The 17,809-nt window shown below is 41.0% G+C and overlaps 1 protein-coding gene across 3 annotated transcripts in view; it reads left to right on the forward strand.

Annotated features, from left to right (window-relative positions):
* AHCTF1 (AT-hook containing transcription factor 1) overlaps positions 1–17,809 on the forward strand; it is a 50,462-nt gene that overhangs the window by 24,231 nt on the left and 8,422 nt on the right. For all 3 annotated transcript variants that reach the window (XM_079969422.1, XM_079969420.1, XM_079969421.1), the window contains exons 11-30: positions 663–724; positions 2,294–2,422; positions 3,204–3,294; positions 3,409–3,498; positions 3,646–3,786; positions 4,346–4,450; positions 5,131–5,224; positions 6,547–6,670; positions 6,750–6,806; positions 8,254–8,400; positions 9,021–9,205; positions 9,468–9,612; positions 9,768–9,899; positions 12,673–12,820; positions 12,903–13,053; positions 13,487–13,588; positions 14,214–14,406; positions 14,515–14,715; positions 16,100–16,523; positions 17,091–17,208. In XM_079969422.1, the coding sequence (XP_079825548.1) occupies positions 663–724; positions 2,294–2,422; positions 3,204–3,294; positions 3,409–3,498; positions 3,646–3,786; positions 4,346–4,450; positions 5,131–5,224; positions 6,547–6,670; positions 6,750–6,806; positions 8,254–8,400; positions 9,021–9,205; positions 9,468–9,612; positions 9,768–9,899; positions 12,673–12,820; positions 12,903–13,053; positions 13,487–13,588; positions 14,214–14,406; positions 14,515–14,715; positions 16,100–16,523; positions 17,091–17,208 (2,839 nt within the window). The remainder of the gene's footprint in view (positions 1–662; positions 725–2,293; positions 2,423–3,203; positions 3,295–3,408; positions 3,499–3,645; positions 3,787–4,345; positions 4,451–5,130; positions 5,225–6,546; positions 6,671–6,749; positions 6,807–8,253; positions 8,401–9,020; positions 9,206–9,467; positions 9,613–9,767; positions 9,900–12,672; positions 12,821–12,902; positions 13,054–13,486; positions 13,589–14,213; positions 14,407–14,514; positions 14,716–16,099; positions 16,524–17,090; positions 17,209–17,809) is intronic.

The raw sequence follows: 17,809 nt of genomic DNA on the forward strand, positions 1-17,809 counted from the left end.
TTTTTGGTATTTTTAAGGTAGAAAAATCCAGTTCTTTACCCAGCTAACAACACATTGCTGCACTTTCATATGGAATTGGTCGTCTTTGTGTCACAGGGTACTTATTGGTTGTTACCAATAATATCACTGGTGGAAAAAGTGAACTCTTCTGTACAGTGGCTGTATAACTTTTTATGTGTTTTTATATTGTGAACTGCACTAGTATTTTATAACTTTCCCTGAACTATTTTAGAAACAGTGTTCATGTAGTCTGTATGTAGGCAAATGGGAGAAGTGAGATAGTTGAACATGCAATCAGACTTAAGGAGGGGCCTTACTGAACATGAGCTGTGCCTGCCTCTGTTAAGCATATAATAAGCAGAGGTCCTTACGTAGTTGAGCACTTCTGCTCCAAAGTTCAACACCCTTTCAGTCTCTCACCCAGCATGTAGGCTGCAAGCACATCTGCACGTTTCTAACAAATCTCTCTACAAAATAGTTAATCTGTATTGCTCTGGGTCTCTTGCACAATTTGTGTCATAAATCGTATCTAGAGAAAAGCTTGGAAGTTGTCAGAATAGGAAGCAAATAAGGAACTTGTCTTACCTTTCAGCTCATTGAGCATTATACCTATTTAATGTTGCTGGCAGCAATATAATCTAATGAAATTCTCTATTCTTTAGATGCCACTTGTTTGCTGAACACTGGGGTTGTTCATGTCACTTGCACAGGATTTCAAAAAGATGTAAGTTTTAATTCTCTGTTGCTCTCATTATGATGTTTTCCTGTTCACATTTTTACTAATTTTAGCAGTCATCAGCATATAACATTTGGTAGAAGTAAGTTCTACCATGGCAGTTTTATTCTAATGTGTCTGAGAATGTTCACCGAAAGCAAGCAAAGGCCTTCCCAATCAAAAGTCAGATTGTGATTACCTGATTGTACTATACACCTTTATCAGAAGCATTCAATTCTGCACTTAATAATGACTTGGAATGAAGGTCAGTGAACTGAAATGGAATCCTGAGAAGGCAGTGTATGTAGGTAGCTCTCATCTCTCAGTAACTGGTATTCAGGCAGGTTTTTTTCTTCCCCTTAAAGACCAGATACGCAATTGATACTAGTTGATCCATAATTACCACATGAGGCTCAGGTGGCCTTGGTTGCCTAGAACACCTTTTATCTTGTTTTAGTGCTTTTGCCAACCTTGACTATTTTTGCAGCAGGATAGCTTTGTCATGGTGATTCACACTTTGGTTACCCTGACTGGGATTACTGTTACGTATTATATGTGTGGCTGTCCTTCAACATGATCCAGAAGCTTCAGTTAGTGAAAAAATCCAGCTGGCACAGCTAGGGTGGCCCATATTATACCTGTTGTGAAAGAATTTTAGTGGTTGCCTGTTCAGCTCTGGGTCCAATTTGAAGGCTGGTCCTTACCTTCAAAACCCTAAATAGGGACCCAGACACCTGAGGGCAGTGCCTCTTCCCATACCAGCCTGCTCATGACTTAAGACTGACCTGTTTGCCCAGGCATTTTAAATAGAATTTGAGTTGAAACTGCCTTTTGTTGTTGTTTAGCTTTATGCATTTAGCCTGAATTTTTAAAAAGAAATGCTGTACTGTGTTTATATGTTTTGTGAATTTTCATACTTCTGCACACTGCCCCTGGAAGATGATGGGTAGATGAATAACAGAATGCATAAGAGTGCTTTATGCAGAAGAAGCAAGGAGTCCTGCTTCGTAATAGGGTTTTCCTGATGCAACCTTCCCTCTAACCTTGAAAGGCTATTCAAGGAGGGCCTCCACTGTGACAGTTTATGTAAGTTGTAGGTGGAATAGAAAACAAGTACCCTGTGTCTATGTGTACTCGAGTGCTTTCCATGCATGCACAAGGTTCTTTGGATTCCAGTCCCCAGGTAGTTCTAGTTGTACCCAGTGTATCTCTAACAACAGTAGTACATAGGCTCAACAGTGAGCAACACCCTGAGTACAGACCAATTAAATGTCCATGAATCTCTATGGAGTGCTGCCAAAATGGTACTCAAGAGCAGTAACACACAGCCTTGCAAAAAAGTCCACAGAAGTTCCTGGCTCCAAGATTCTTACTAGCCTTCCTATCCACAGAAAGAAAACAATGAATTCTATAAATCTTCCCTTTATGGTTATAGGGGAAAGTGATAAGTATAACTACTACTCATCAGCCTTTGTTTTGGCAGGGAGTGTTTAATCTTTTTTATGACTTGTGTTTTGCAGTTTACTGCTGACAGCTTAATTTTTGCTGTCTTAATAAATAGTGTTTTGTTATTTACAGACATTGCATTTCTTAAAAAAATTTGGTGGTTCCTTAAATGAAGCCATTCCTGATAGTTATAACAGATGTCTTGTCGCTGGCTTGCTTTCTCCAAGATTTATCGATGTACAGCCTTCAAGTCTGAGCCAGGTGCGTCCATGACAAATACGGAAAAGAAAATGTAGTGTTTTCACAATGCCTCTCTTTTTAAACACTTAAATCTAGTTAAATTCAGATATTGTTCCTGATGTAGGCATGCATGAAAGTAGGCTTAAATGTGTGCACTCAGGACTCATTTTAATTGACTGTCTGGATCATTTGGTGATGTACATCCTTGTCTGACCAGTACAGTGGTACCTCGGGTTAAGTACTTAATTCGTTCTGGAGGTCCGTTCTTAACCTGAAACTGTTCTTAACCTGAAGCACCACTTTAGCTTATGGGGCCTCCCGCTGCTGCTGCACTGCCGGAGCACAATTTCTGTTCTCATCCTGAAGCTAAGTTCTTAACCCGAGGTACTATTTCTGGGTTAGCGGAGTCTGTAACCTGAAGCATATGTAACCCAAAGTACCACTGTATTATATAGTATTCATGACTTTAACATCTGCATAAAAACTTTATAAATGGGGCCCTGCCACAAAATGTTATGGAGGGAAGCACTTAATTTCCAGATTCCAGATTTCTCCATTCATATCTATGGGCTAGAGACACATTTTCAAATAGCTTTTCGGTGTAAACCAAGAACTGACCTATCTAGACAATGTGAGGATCCTTTTGATGTCTGTTTTTCTCCCTTTTTCATCTTTTCCCAGTCACATTCCTCCATTCCAGGGGTCCCTTACCTTTACCTGTACCTGTACCTGTTATAAGCATGAGAATACTTGAATCAGCATTAGGAGTGATCAATGAGTTTTTATTATTATTTTGTTTTAGGAAGAGCAATTTGAAGCTGTATTGTCAGCTGCTATCCAAACTAGTTCCTTAGGACTTCTCACTAGCTTCATCAAACAGTGGACCTCCGAAGGTAAATAAAGCCTTACAATTTGATTAAAATTTCCTCTAGCACGTAAAACTTATTATCATAACTTCTGTTCTTTCTTTCTTTCTTTCTTTCTTTCTTTCTTTCTTTCTTTCTCAGAGCAACCAGATTCTGCCCCTAATTTGCGCTTTGTTCTTGAATGGACATGGAATAAAGTGGTTAGCACTAAGGAAGACTTTGTTCGACTATGTAAGTAGTATGATTTGGTGGTATGAAAGTTTCTGTTGAGCATATTTAGTAAATGGGCTGGGCTACTTGTTCATCTAGTATAAGGGAAAGCATGTTTAAACTCACTTCAAACTAATATTGTCATAATTTTTGTCTTTGTTTTAAAAGGTGTCCCACTATTTGATGGGTCATCTAACTTTATTGGTCCACAAACTCTACAGTCTTTGCAGCACTGCGAGTTACTTCTTAGCAACCTTAGTACTGTTTTGAGCTGTTTTGTAATGGAAGCACAAGAACTCACAGAAAAAGGTGTGTAAATGAGATCCAATCTAAGGTGCACATTTTATGTAACTTTCTAATGAATAGGAATGTTATCCCCCCCTTCCTGTAAGGCAGTTTATGTATGTGTATTTACAGCTATTTTAAATTTCATCTCCTTGGTGAAGAGAGAGGGCCTCTATTTTTAAATTTTATTTTAATAATAATAACTGGTGTCTGATTGCAAAATCATAGGATGTTTATACCAAAAAGATTAAAGGAAAGCTTTTTCAGAATTTCTAGACTTTTAATTCTGGGTCTTGAACTTCTAATACAGTTGGCTTGGTATCTTTTTATGGCTGTACTTGGGATGGGAGTAGTATGTTTTAAAATCAGTCTGGAGGGAAGTAGAGCCAGAAATGATGACTCTGTTCACCAAGATGCGAGAAGGAATGCATACCCAAGTAGACTGTTAATCTACCAAGTAGATAGACGATGACAGTTTGCATTGTGACAGTTTACCAGTGAATGATCTGCTGTGATCTATCAGTGCTTTCAAAAGGATGCATTATGCTTAAAAGCTGACACAACTTTGTTGCTTTATTTTCAGGCATTACAGATCTGACAAATAAGCAGGTTGTAACCAGTCTCCTTTCACTGTATGTGCAAGTGGTCATCTGGTTCTGTCGATCCAGCCTTCTTCCAGAAAGTTTAGGTAAGCCTTTAAAAATCGAATTTCAGTTCTCGGACACAACTCAGTTGCATCAAAATAACCTGAAACATGAACAAGCCTATCTTTAATTCTAATCCCATTGGCTAAAATTTGACAAATACAGCATTTATAGTTTTCAGTGATTTGAGTAGCCAAGTGGCATGCAAAGGTAGTTTTCAAAAAATGAGGTAACACTGGTAGTTTCTCTGCTTCAGTAGAGTTCAACTGTTTTCAACAACAACAACACTTTATTATTTATACCCTGCCCATCTGGCTGGGTTTTCCCAGCCACTCTGGGCGGTTCCCAACAGAATATTAAAAATAGAATCAAACATTAAAAACTTTCCTAAACAGGGCTGCCTTCAGATGTCTTCTAAAAATCAGATAATCATTTATTTCCTTGACATCTGATGGGAGGGCGTCCCACAGGGCGGGTGCCGCTACCGAGAAGGCCCTCTGCCTGGTTCCCTGTAACCTTACTTCTCGCGGTGAGGGAACTGCCAGAAGGCCTTCGGCGCTGGACCTCAGTGTCCGGGCTGAACGATGGGGGCGGAGACGCTCCTTCAGGTATACTGGGCTGAGGCCGTTCTCAAATTGCAGAGATGATCATTTCTATGTTTTCTGTTTTTAGTTGTTTTCATTTAACAATGTTTTTAAAATGAGCATTTCTCTCTTGTTGGTAGATGAAGATATGCAGTTGTCAAAACCATTCTATAATTACCAACATGTACAACATTTTTATGCTGGGTGTCGTCAGAAGCTGGAACGTTTATCAAGGTAATCTCTTACTAAATGAAGTTTCAAATCACGTCATAGCCTATGGGTTTTCATTATCAGGGAGATAAGCACCAAGGTGTAGGCAAGATTGCTTAAGGGACTCGCTTGCACTTCAAAAATTGCAAAACGTTTGTGTAATGGTTCTAGGGGGGTTGCTTGTGCGTAAGTCGTCGCCACACCTGGCTGAGTCACCTGGGTGAACCCTTTCTGTCCGGACAGCCACTCATCCGTGGCTGTCTCAATCGCTGGCAGTATCCGTCAGTGGGCGTTTCTTGAACTTCTTCCAGCAAAGAAGTTCTTTGACGCCAAGTCTCCGCCTACTCTCCCTGCGCAGAAGTCTTCTGCGCAGGGAGGGTGTGGGCAGTGGAGGACCCGTGCTCTCCCCGCTGGTCTCCGGCGAGGAGTCCTGGAGCCTTCTCTCCGATTCCCCCATCTGCCCCCCTCCTCCACTGGTGCTATGCTGATTTCCTTCCCCCGCAGATGGGCTGCCTCTCTCCCTCCTGGGACGCTCTCCGGCATCCCTCTGGAGCCCTCCCTCCTCCTCTGGCTCCGATGGCAGTTCCCTGACAGTTTGCCTATGGACACTCATTGTTTGCAAAATGTATATATAAACATTACTTCTACGAGCACTACAACTGCAGTTTTTGTACTTCCCTTCTCTTGTATTGTCGAACTGTAAGCTGTTCTGTCAGGATATGTTGTAGCATGTAATAAAAATCTATGCCTAATAAAATCCAGCTGCTTCCTATATTCAGGAAAGCTTAAATTGTTTTTAATGGCTTTACAGAAGGAATGTCTACAGTCAGAGTGAGCAGCCTCAGGCCAGGGGACCAAATACATTCCTCCACTGTGTATGACACTTGGGACTCTCCCTAGCCACATTCCCTCTCCCAAGCTATACCCTTCCCTGACCCTGATTCAAATGCCACTTGAATGTTCTCCTTGGCTGGAATGTGTCCTTGAACTCTAAGGATACCCATTGCTTGCCTAGATGGAAGAATAGGGTATGTGTGTGTTTGTGCATAGAAACTAGGCTACTTTACTAAGGTAAAATTTGCATTCATTGTCCCACCCACTTTTTCCTCTGGCCCCACCCACCACTGGCATGCAGCTCGCAGAAGGTTATACAGAAGGGAATGTCACTGTCAGGCTGAAAGAGATCCCTGTACCAATGCATTCAAGTTTTCAAATTTTGTTTCAGATTTCTCGCTCTCTATGAGAGAAATCTCAATTGCACAGTCATTTAATAGAAATGGTAAATATGCTTTCAACATCTGGGAAATAAGTTTTTTTAAAAAAACAACAACTTTTTTTATTTGTAGAGGCAAATGGAACCCTGATTGTTTGATGATTGATGGATTGATTTCCCAGTTAGGCCATTCCGTAGTGAAGTTGTGGCAGAGAGATGATGGAGGAACAGGAAAATACCCTCCTCCTACATTACATGTAAGTATGATTGGTGAAGATTTTCTAATATTTTAACAAATGGAATGCTGTACTTGACTCAGTGTGTTCTGCATTATAGGCACTACTTGATCTCTACTTACTGGAAAATATTGACGATCTCTACAAGCATGCAACTGTATCCTTTCAAAGACTTAAATATAATGTTGTCTTTAAAATACATCATACAGAGAATAGCCTTTTATTGGCAATTCATGAATGTGTAGAATTTAAGGTGTATGATGAAGAAAACTTATGATGTCCAAAAGCAAGGAATTGCAAAAAAAGAGCAGTATCTGCCATCTCATGGACTTAGAGAATAGCAACCTGAGGACTGTGCTACAATGTGAAGAACAGAACCACCAGCCCTATCACCTGTGCATGTATTGCACACCATAACCAAGGATCTCAAATTACTAAACTAAATCATTATTTAAAATTTTTACAGTTTTAACTTTTTCTACTCCCCCCCATATAAATTAATTGTATATATTATTTTTGGGACCTCATAATTTTCACATAACCATAAACATAATCTGTTTCTTGAAAGATAACCTTTTTACATAAACTGATTTGATGAATCTTATTGGAATAACATTGAGTTGATTCTCTTTCCCCCACCCCACCCCCAGCTTTTTATGTTGGACACTTTACTCTGCATTTCTCTTACTCTGGTGAGAAACCCTCAGATCTCCCAGACCTCAGTCTGAACCACAGAGGAATTTATAAAGCAAGCATGCCATCTTGCTGTGCTGCAAGTGTAGCTCCTTTTAAATCTTTCTGAGGCTCAGTTCTTTGTTTAGGGGGGAGGTACAAATGTTTGTATTTGTAGTTTCACTTGGCTGCTAATCCTCAGCACAGTGTCATAGGCAATAAATAAGCATAGTGACCTGGGTTGGTTGCATCAACAAATTTTGTTTGGCTATCAAGGTGATGAAAAATGCACGGACCTCCATGGACACTGTATATAAAATTTTAATATTTGGTAAATCTCTTTGTTACAGGCAGCATCCTAATTCTTTAGATATCTCTTAATTTTTTTGCTTCATACACAAAGTTAAGGTTTGTCAGCTACCTATGTCAAGCATTGCTTAATTCTAGCATTTTTCTCCATTGTAATGCAAGTTCTTGTTGTTAAATAATTGCTGCATTCCAAAAAATTGTGGGATATTTGTATATGTTAAATCATACTGTTATGCAGCACTGTATTCTCTCAGTCACGATGTCTGTTACAAATACATCTACTTTACTTAAGCATAAGGTTATAGTTAAAAGAAGTGTAAGCAGAATGAAAATAACAGCTGCTGCTGTTCCACAAGGGCTTTCACTGGAACTCATGCAGTTTTAGAACAGGTTCCCTAGCAGTTTGCATGCTTCAACTCAAATAAGTGGTTGAGCAAACAAGAATATACTTGGACTTTGGTTGTTCTCATGCAAATCACAAACATAAGATATTAATTATTGGAGACAAAAAAACCAAAGGAAGAAGCTGCAGGAAAGATGGTTTTATGTTGTACAATGTGTCTGTTCTAGCACGTCATAGAAAACAAACTCAAATAATGACTGCCCTTAATATTTATAATTAGACAATTTATTTACTGTTGGACATCATGCATTCCTGTCCAAACAAGGCTGATACTTCAGTGGGCTCCTTCCCAACCGCATTTGCAATTCCTATAGGTCTGGTTAACTTAATCCAAGGTTTTTGGTGTTTGGATCACAATGACTTTGAGGTGGGTATATAAAGTGATAATTCATTGGTCTGTCTAGCTCAGTGGCAGTGGCTGTTTAGGATTTCAGACGGGGTCTCTCACGGCCTTAGCTGGAGATGTTGAGAATTGAACCTGGGAACTTTTGCATGCAAAGCAGATAGTCTGACACTGAGCTATGGCCCTTGTTCAATTTAATGGCATACTAATTGAATAAAATTATGATGCTTTCTAGTGCAATGGTTTCTGTATTAGCTCTCTATTCAGGATTATAGTGGGCTGATGCTGCCAGTATCTTATTGGTGTTGCAGCAGTGTGGGACATGACTATTACACTGACAACAGTCCCTTTCAGTGTAGATGGGGAAAGAATTAGAAATCACCTGGCTTTGAGCTGTCAGTTCTCAGCATCACTGCACTAGCTATACTAACACTAACACTAACTAACCTGCTTACAATGTCTTGTTTAACTTGCTTTAGTGGGAGCACAACTAACTGGTGGCTCTATAGGACAGATCTTGCTGTCCTATAGAATTGGTGTATATGTTGAATTCCGTAATTTCATTTCAGTGTAGAAAACTGTTTAGCAGAAAATAGATTGAAAGTGCACGGGAGGTTTCTGAATATTGTCTTGGACTCTTGCAGAATTCCCTGACCTATCTGTTTCATCCAGCTACAATCAAATTGCCTTGGCAGCACATAAGGATAATTCAGTTCTTGATGTGTCAAGGAGAGCACAGGCGAGCCCTCCGATACATACAAACAATGAAGCCATCATTGATGAGCAACAGTGAAGTAATACTTCACCTTACTGTCTTGCTGTTTAACAGGTGAAAAAAGTGCAGCATTTATTTTTACTCTTTGTGATATCACTGTATTCAAGAAGAAAAATGTTCCCCAGTTGATAAGATACTAATACTCATTTTTATGGTATTGGCGTGCTTTTTAAATAAATAAATAAATGCCATGATAGCATGTATTGGATGAACACCTACATCCTTGGCACATCTGTAATACTAGTTTTTAATGCAATTTTCCTGTAGCAGAAATATCTGTCACAGCATTAATCTACTTTTCAAAAATTGATTGCAGTTGTATGGTGGAAGCTTGGAGTGTGCTGCGGCAGCATTCTACTCGGTTAAATGTAGAAGATATGCTTAAACATGTATACGAAACCTGTCAGGGGCTGGGACTGATGGAAGATTTGCTAAAGCTACCATTCACAGAAACTGAACAGGTAATCTTGGGGATGAATAACTTCTGAAAGTACAATTCTACTCCAAAAAGTGATTGGAAATCTCATTGACACTATGTACATGTGTGTTTGCATAATTAGACCCTTATTGCTCCAGAAAAGGAAGCTTAATATTATAAATTCTTTTTTCCCCTTAGGAGTGTCTGGAGAAGTTCTTGAGGACAAGCGCTGGTGTTAACAATCATGAGTTCCTCTTAGTTCATCATCTTCAGCGTGCCAACTACGTTCCTGCGCTACAACTGAATCAATCACTGAAAGCTAATCTCATGGTAAGCCTTAATATTTTTTAATTGATTCCATTTATGAATGGCTTCCCTTAAAATCTCAGGTGGGTTGAGGAGTGGCATGGAATGGCTGGAATTCTGAACCACAGCACTCCATGCACAGCATTTTGTTTCAGGTCCCATTTATTTAAAGTTAATAGTGATGGAAACACTGAACTAGGGAGGGCATTCCACAACCAGGGAACCACCACTGAAAAGGCCATGTCACAGGTCAGCATCAACTACCACCAAGGCCTCACCTGCCAATTTTGGGGGCTGAAATTTTTGATAGGTACTTGGGTCCCAAGCCATTTAGGGCTTTATATGCTAGTGCTAACACCTCAAAATTGTTCTGGTAGCTCACTAATCTCCAATGCCATGTTTTCGGGATTGGTGTTAAGTGGTCTCTTCAGAGTGCCCTGCTTGCAGCTGTATTCTGCACTAGCTGTATCCTCCAGATTGTCTTCAAGGACAGGCCCACATAGAGTACATTACAGTAGTGCAATCAGGAGGTTACTAGAGCATAGACAACTGAGACCAGGCTGTCTCAGTCCATGAATATCGGTTGCTGGTGGACCAGCCTAAGCTTGAGCATACTAGCCACAGAAGGCACTTGAGACTCCATTGAGAAGTTTGAATCCAAATTACAAACCTGATCCTTCAGTGGAGCAACTTATCCAAGAACACAGGATGTACACATATATCGCAGACATGGGAACCACCCACCCACAACACTTCCTCCTTATCAGGACTGGTCCCCATTCACTCCATCATTGTTTCCAGACACCTGACCAACACCTTCACAGCCTCTCCTGGTTCTGATGGAATGGAGAGAGAGAGTTGTGTGTCATCAGCATGCTGATGACACCTTTCTCCAAATGCACAGAGGACAGCTCTGATCTAACTGGTCCCCCACCCCTGCAGAGGGAGTCATTCACAGTTAATACAAACCTCATCAGGGTTTGTATTGCCATATTTTGCAGGTTTAAAATTGGGGGTCGTCTTATACACGGAATGTTGCAATTAAATATATAAATAAATACATGTCGCCATCCATATTATTTCCCCCCCAGCCTCCCCTCACAATTGACCTCATGACAAACCCTGGTCTGGTACTCCCTTCAGCAGCTCCCACATTGTGCTTTCCACCTGGTTCCTTCAGTCGCTCCCTGGCTACCCAGACCCCCCATTCCCCAAGCACACTCACTCAGGCAGATCTGGCAATCGCAGCTCCTTGCAGCAGCGGAGGAATCCGCTCCGGCGCCTGGGGTGGGGTGAGCTGCCCATAGGGGCGGGGTGCACCGTGGGGCCTCCAGAGTCTGCCTGCCTCCTCCCACTCAGCCACCCTACAGCTGGGGGAGAGGCAGCGGGTGGACCATTTGGGCCAAAGGGGCAGCATTCAGTTTGCTACCCTGGGTGTTTGAGAGCGGAGCAGAAAAAAGCAATTTGACTTCTGCAGCATACGAATTCCCTCTTAAAGGGTTCTTTAGCTATGATTCTTGCATTGTGGCGCTGACCAGTTCCTGGCCGTCGGGAACATGCTCTCGTTCCAGCTCAGCTTCCCAGCTCTGCTCCAGTGCTGCTGCCACTCCAGTTCTTATGCTGCACGTTATAATAATGCTGACTAGCTCCAAATAAATAAATAAAAATTACCTACCGTAATTACGATACCAAATATATCGGCAAAGTTGTTCTGTTTGTTGTTTCAATATATGGTACTAAATATACTGGTATATTGAATATTTAATAAAATATCAAAGTTCTGTTTGGTGTTGAAAATATTTATTTCTTAATTTTGGGCTCAAAAATCGGGGCCGTCGTATACATGGGGGAATCTTATACACAGAAAAATATGGTATATTATAACAAGGTAATATTCACCCCTACCCCCGATCACCATATTCTTTCTAATATCTACTATAGCAAGAAACAGATTTTGATCATGACCTGAAGTATGTCTGGCACATGCTGTATTGAAACAGCTCCATGGTTGTTATGCAGCCATGAAGTGCTGACTGGTCCAGACAAGGCAGCATCAGTGTGGATATGTGTCCTAGAATGAATTCTTCTAGGACACACTATAAAGGTTGTTTTACTCTCAATGCTCAAGATAAGCAGAACTGCTTGTATAAAATAGACTGTGGGTATGTGGTGTAGTATTAGTACAGTATTAATCTTAATACAAAGAGACCCTTTCAGCATCCAGGTTTATCCACAATTATAGTTTGCATGGGACGTGGGTGGCGCTGTGGTCTAAACCACTGAGCCTCTTGGGCTTGCTGATCATAAGGTCGGCGGTTTGAATCCTGCGACTGGGTGAGCTCCGGTTGCTCGGTCCCAGCTCCTGCCAGCCTAGCAGTTCGAAAGTAGATAAATAGGTACCACTCTGGTGGGAAGGTGAATGGCATTTCCGTGCGCTGCTCTGGTTTCTCCAGAAGCGGCTTAGTCATTCTGGCCACATGACCCGGAAAAACTGTCTGTGGACAATGCCAGCTCCCTCGGCCTGTAAAGTGAGATGAGCAGTGCAACCCCAGAGTTGTCTACAATTGGACTTAACTGTCAGGGGTCCTTTACCTTTTTTATATATAGTTTGCATAGTGTACTGTTGATCTATTAATCTTGGTCAGAAAAATCTTCCTGTCCAGCTTTAAGAGCCCATGAATAAGCAGTTCTATACAGTTTGACTGTAAAACTGCCTCTCCTAACCCTGGGTTTACTATTTCATGTATTTCTGTAAAATAGTAACTTAAATTCCTCTTATCACTCCTTTCTTAAACAGAATGATCGCGATCCCCGCTGGCGAGAGAGATCAGTTGCCAGAAATTCCATATTAGACCAGTATGGGAAAGTTCTACCCAGAGTACAAAGGAAGCTTGCTGTAGAGCGAGCCAAGCCTTACCACTTGCCAACTTCACTACGGCGGGAAAGTAAGTATTTTCAATGTGTTGTGGTGAAACCTTTCAAAACTTGCTTTAAGTGTTTAATGCTGTTTTTCCTCTTTTTTTTAAGTTTTAAGACCAAAGCCACTGTCAACAGTTGCAAAGAAAGTTACTGCAGGAAATGTCGTCACAAAAGCAACATTAATCAATAATGTACTGTCCAAAATTGGAGAGGTGTGGGTGGGAACTGAACAGAAAAACAAGTCGTTGCAAAATGATATGTAAGTATTCATTTTGTTGTTGTAGGAAATTACTGCATCTTAAGTTACCCAGTACTAAAATAGGAGCTGCCCATATTCTTCACCTGCTTTCCATTGCCCATAATGAATAGCCTGGTGTTGATATTATTACAAAAGTGTTAATTTTAGGGTAGAAACTTTGACAGATACCAGGGCCCCACCATTACTTAACATACTAAGCAGTGTGCTGCTCTTTTATAATAGTTTTGTATGAAAAGCAGGGGGAATAAAGTTGAGCCAAAAGAATTGAAAAGGCAGCAACTCATTGCTTAACCTTTGCTTTCTCACCCAAACTTGAACATTATTACCTGGCTTCTGACTGACTGTGTGCTTTATTTTTTCCTCTTCCGGAAGACAGTACTTGTGCATCTAGTGGTTTTCATGAGCTTGTCACTCTTGTGTTTTCAAATCCTAGAACTGAAGAACAACCACCTACAGTGGATTCTTGCACTGACACAGAGATACCAGATCCATTTGTTGGGACACCAGCAACTAAATCTTTAAGAAAATGCTCCAGGTAAAATTTTTCAATAGGTGTTTGTATCCTTTGGGTGCTTTTCAGTCCTGTTGAAAACATCAGTTGTAATGAGTGGAAATCTGTTTTGACAGTTGCCTTGAATTATATATTTTTTACGTGGGCCTTTTTAAAAATGGATGTATACAGTGGTGCCCCGCAAGACGAATGCCTCACAAGACGAAAAACTCGCTAGACGAAAGAGTTTTCCGTTTTTTGAGGTGCTTCGCAAGACGAAATGTCTTGCAAGTTCTTGCGAGTTTGTTTCCTTTTTCTTAAAGCCGCTAAGCCGCTAATAGCCGCTAATAGCCGTGCTTCGCAAGACGAAAAAACCGCAAAACGAAGAGACTCGCGGAACGGATTAATTTCGTCTTGCGAGGCACCACTGTATTCTCAAAAAAGCTGCTTCTTTCTTTTAATTACTAAACTAAAATGACAGGTAAGCTGTGATAATTTATTGATAAAAGCATAAAGCAACTTCAGATTTTAAAATCAGAAAAGCCTAGATGGGTCATAGTGGTAGGGCAGGGATGGCTAAAATATCCTCCTGTTTATGACAACACCATTTTACATTTGTATTCTTTTTGTTAATACAACTTAATTCTTAAACATTTTGAAATGTTTGCAGATTGCTTGACTTGGTGGTCCAGCCTATTCCTCTTGATTCACCTTCCCTTCGAAGCAATCTGCACATGTCTCCAAGAGCTTCTGCATCCTGTATGCTTTCTAGTCCATTGCATTCCAGCCCTCGATGCTCCCTATACAAGAGCAGTAGAAGAGCACCTGAATTAAAGCTCCTAGAAACTCCTCTGGTTGTTAGGGTATGTAGAACTGTGAAGGTTTCATGAACTTGTTTGATGCAGAGGCTGAAGTGCCATGTAATTAGTGGGTTCTGCCTCCCATTTTGACGTGTTTCCTCCTCTTCTTAGAGAGCTAAAGCTTTGACATCTACATCTTCCTCTGGCTTTCCTGGTTTTACTCCTCAATCTATTTTGAGATCCAGCCTTCGGACTACTCCTTTAGCTACTCCAACTGCATCTCCAGGAAGGTCTATCACACCCCCTCTGCGTGCAAAAGAAACAAAAATATCATTTATGGAAGAAAGCAAAGCTTCAGGATGGACTGCTGGGGTAGGTTGGAAGAAACAGATGCTGGAAAGTAGAACGTTTTGAGCCATATTCAGACAAGTTGATAGTTGTGCAAAGGACCTTAATTTTCTGCTTACCTTTTGGCAAGGTGGGCTTTAGTTAAATCTGGTTTATATATATGCATACATTGTGCATTTTAGGTTCATCTTTGTAAGTCACTTTGAATTTAACTTTTCTGGAATGAAGTATAAATAATAAAACAGCAGCAACAATAATAATAATGATGTGGGTGATTGGGTTCGTTTCCAGGTCTGCTGACACCCATGCATTTACTGTCCTATTCCAATGATGACCAAATGTGTAGAGCCAACACATACAGGCATAAGAGTCCCTTAATATACCATTTGTTACTGAATTTCTTCCTGGAGCTTTAAAACTGCATTTTGTGTACTTTGATGCATGCTAATTCCCAGGCCTATGGCCTCTTTTGCAGTCTTCTATGTTTTCTGAGTTAACATTTTTAATTCAGGAAGCCCACATCATGTTCTCATGGCTGTATCTGCATTCCAGATATGAGGTAAAGGACCCCTGGACAGTTAAGTCCAGTCAAAGGTGACTATGGGATTGCGGCGCTCATCGCGCTTTCAGGCCAATGGAGCTGGCGTTTGTCCACAGACAGCTTTCTGGGCCATGTGGCCAGCATGACTAAACTGCTTCTGGCGCAACAGAACACCATGACTTGCAATGGCATGTTTTCAAACTGCTAGACTGGCAGGAGCTGGGACAGAGCAATGGGAGCTCACCCTGTTGCGGGGATTCGTGGGTGGCGCTGTGGTCTAAACCACTGAACCTCTTGGGCTTGCCCATCAGAAGGTTGGTGGGTCAAATCCCTGCGATGGGGTGAGCTCCTGTTGCTCTGTCCCAGCTGCTGCCAACCTAACAGTTCGAAAGTATGCCACTGCAAATAGATAAATAGGTACCACTACGGTGGGAAGGTAAACAGCATTTCCATGAGCTCTGGTTTCCGTCATGGTGTTCCGTTGTGCCAGAAGTGGTTTAGTCATGCTGGTCACATGACCCAAAAGGCTGTCTGTGGACAAACGCCAGCTCCCTTGGCCTGAAAGTGAGATGAGCGCCGCAACCGCATAGTCACCATTGACTGGACTTAACTGTCCAGGAGTCCTTTACCTTTACCATTCCAGATGTGCAAAGCCCTTGTATGCATGTATGGATTGGTCAATGAATTTTAGTAGCTGGAGCCTGCTTGTTCAAAAATGCACGTCTCCATCTTTAGAAGTAAAAACATTGACTATTTGGATCAGAGAGTTCTGGGTTTGCCTTCTGGATCAAGGCATTGAATGGTCCTAATTTTCTGCTCACTGGGGAAATGGTATTGCTTGTTTTAACTTGGACTGTTTTTTTTAAGATGACAGATAGTAAAACAAAACACAACACAGTTTCATCTGAATGTGTTATTGAAGCTCACATGGAAGATATGTGGTCTAAGACTAGAGAAACTCCTGCCTTTTCAATATGCAGTCTTCAGGAAGACTATGAAGAAGCGGGCTTGTCATCAGAATGCGTACCAGGCAATGATTTGAATAAAGCTGAACCTTCCAAAGAAACTAGTTATGGTTCTGTAAAGTCAGATCAAACTACTTCAGATTATCAAGATGCAAAATCGCCAGGTGACAACAGTGATTCCTTCAGAATCTCTCAGCCAGCAGGTTTCTCCCCTGAAGATCTTGTAAACATACAAGGGTCAGCTGAGAGAGAAAGCAGTGAGGCAGTAGCAAGGGATCCTTCACAAATGGAACAGCAAACATCTCCAGATGGAGAACAGTCGGCTGGTATGTGATCTACAGATATGCAAATGAATTAATAAGAAAAAGGGCATGCTGTAACATAGGAGAGATCCATCTAATACAGCATTGGTTCTCCAACACTGCTAAAATAGATCCTCAAACTCCCAAATAGAGCATGATGGAGATAGCCAAAACACAGCCACCATATTTGGAAACAGTACATCTGGCAGATACTGGAAAGGGGTGTGTGTGGAGAAATTTTCTATGATTCCCTCTAATAGCAAACTCAGGTGGCTGATGACACATCAATTTGGCAAAGAAACAGTGGCTTTATATATTTGGGGGCCATCCAAGGTATGCAGAAGTATAACAGTTTGTGAATCACAAGAAGAGGGTGGGGGTGTGGACTGCCAAACAAGAACCTATGAGATTAAAGATTACTGGTGGCAGTTAAGCTTACAAAGAGGAAATAGAGGCAGCAAAAATTGTGGTTGGTGATAGCCAAGCCAAAATTGTAAATTCTTGCTACTAAAATCAAGACTTAATTAGTTTTTAGGAATTTGCATGAAGGATGCAACCTGTCTGTTTGTTTATGGGTTCTCCCATTCATAGGACTACCTGAAAGAGAAGGTGAAGACTATGGCTCACTTCCTGAGGATGAAATATTTGTGATGCATCACTTAAATGCTATTCCTGACACTACGGTCTCTTCTATGCCATCTAATGAAAGGTGAACATGTCAAGTACATCTTTAAAAAACAACAACCCAGATTTAGCATGCTTCATACCTTTTACATTTTTTTGCATTCAGTTTCTTGAGTACTGTGATTATGATATATTTATGATATATTTATTAGTGAAAAAAGGGACACAGCTGGAGCACCATTTCACAGCCTTGATTGTAGTGTTTGTTTTCTGTGACCAACTATCTCCCAAACAGCATGCTGATAGTTGCAAGCTTCTATTTTGATCCCCTGGTAATCTCAGTAGATTGACAAATTGCAGTATCAATTGTTCAGCTTGCTTGCTTTCTCTCTCTCTCTCTACCATATGTTCAGCACATGGGAAGCACTAGAAAGAGGGTTTACATAGAACTCTGCACAGAGCTTCCCAAACACAGAGCATAGGACTAGTATAAATGCAAGTTCAAGGACCTTTGTCCCACCCACCTGTCAATCATATGACATCATAATGGCAATTGGGTCTTTGACTGTAATAAGACTATGAAATTATGATGATTGATATGTGAGTTATCCTATCCACGTGTCCAGGTTTGCCTGTGCATGGTGGGAATAGATAAGGATCTGACCTACTGGGTAAAAAAGGTTTCC

Source organism: Podarcis cretensis (genome assembly GCF_951804945.1).
Source record: "Podarcis cretensis genome assembly, chromosome: 3".
In the NCBI taxonomy this organism is placed as follows: domain Eukaryota; kingdom Metazoa; phylum Chordata; class Lepidosauria; order Squamata; family Lacertidae; genus Podarcis; species Podarcis cretensis.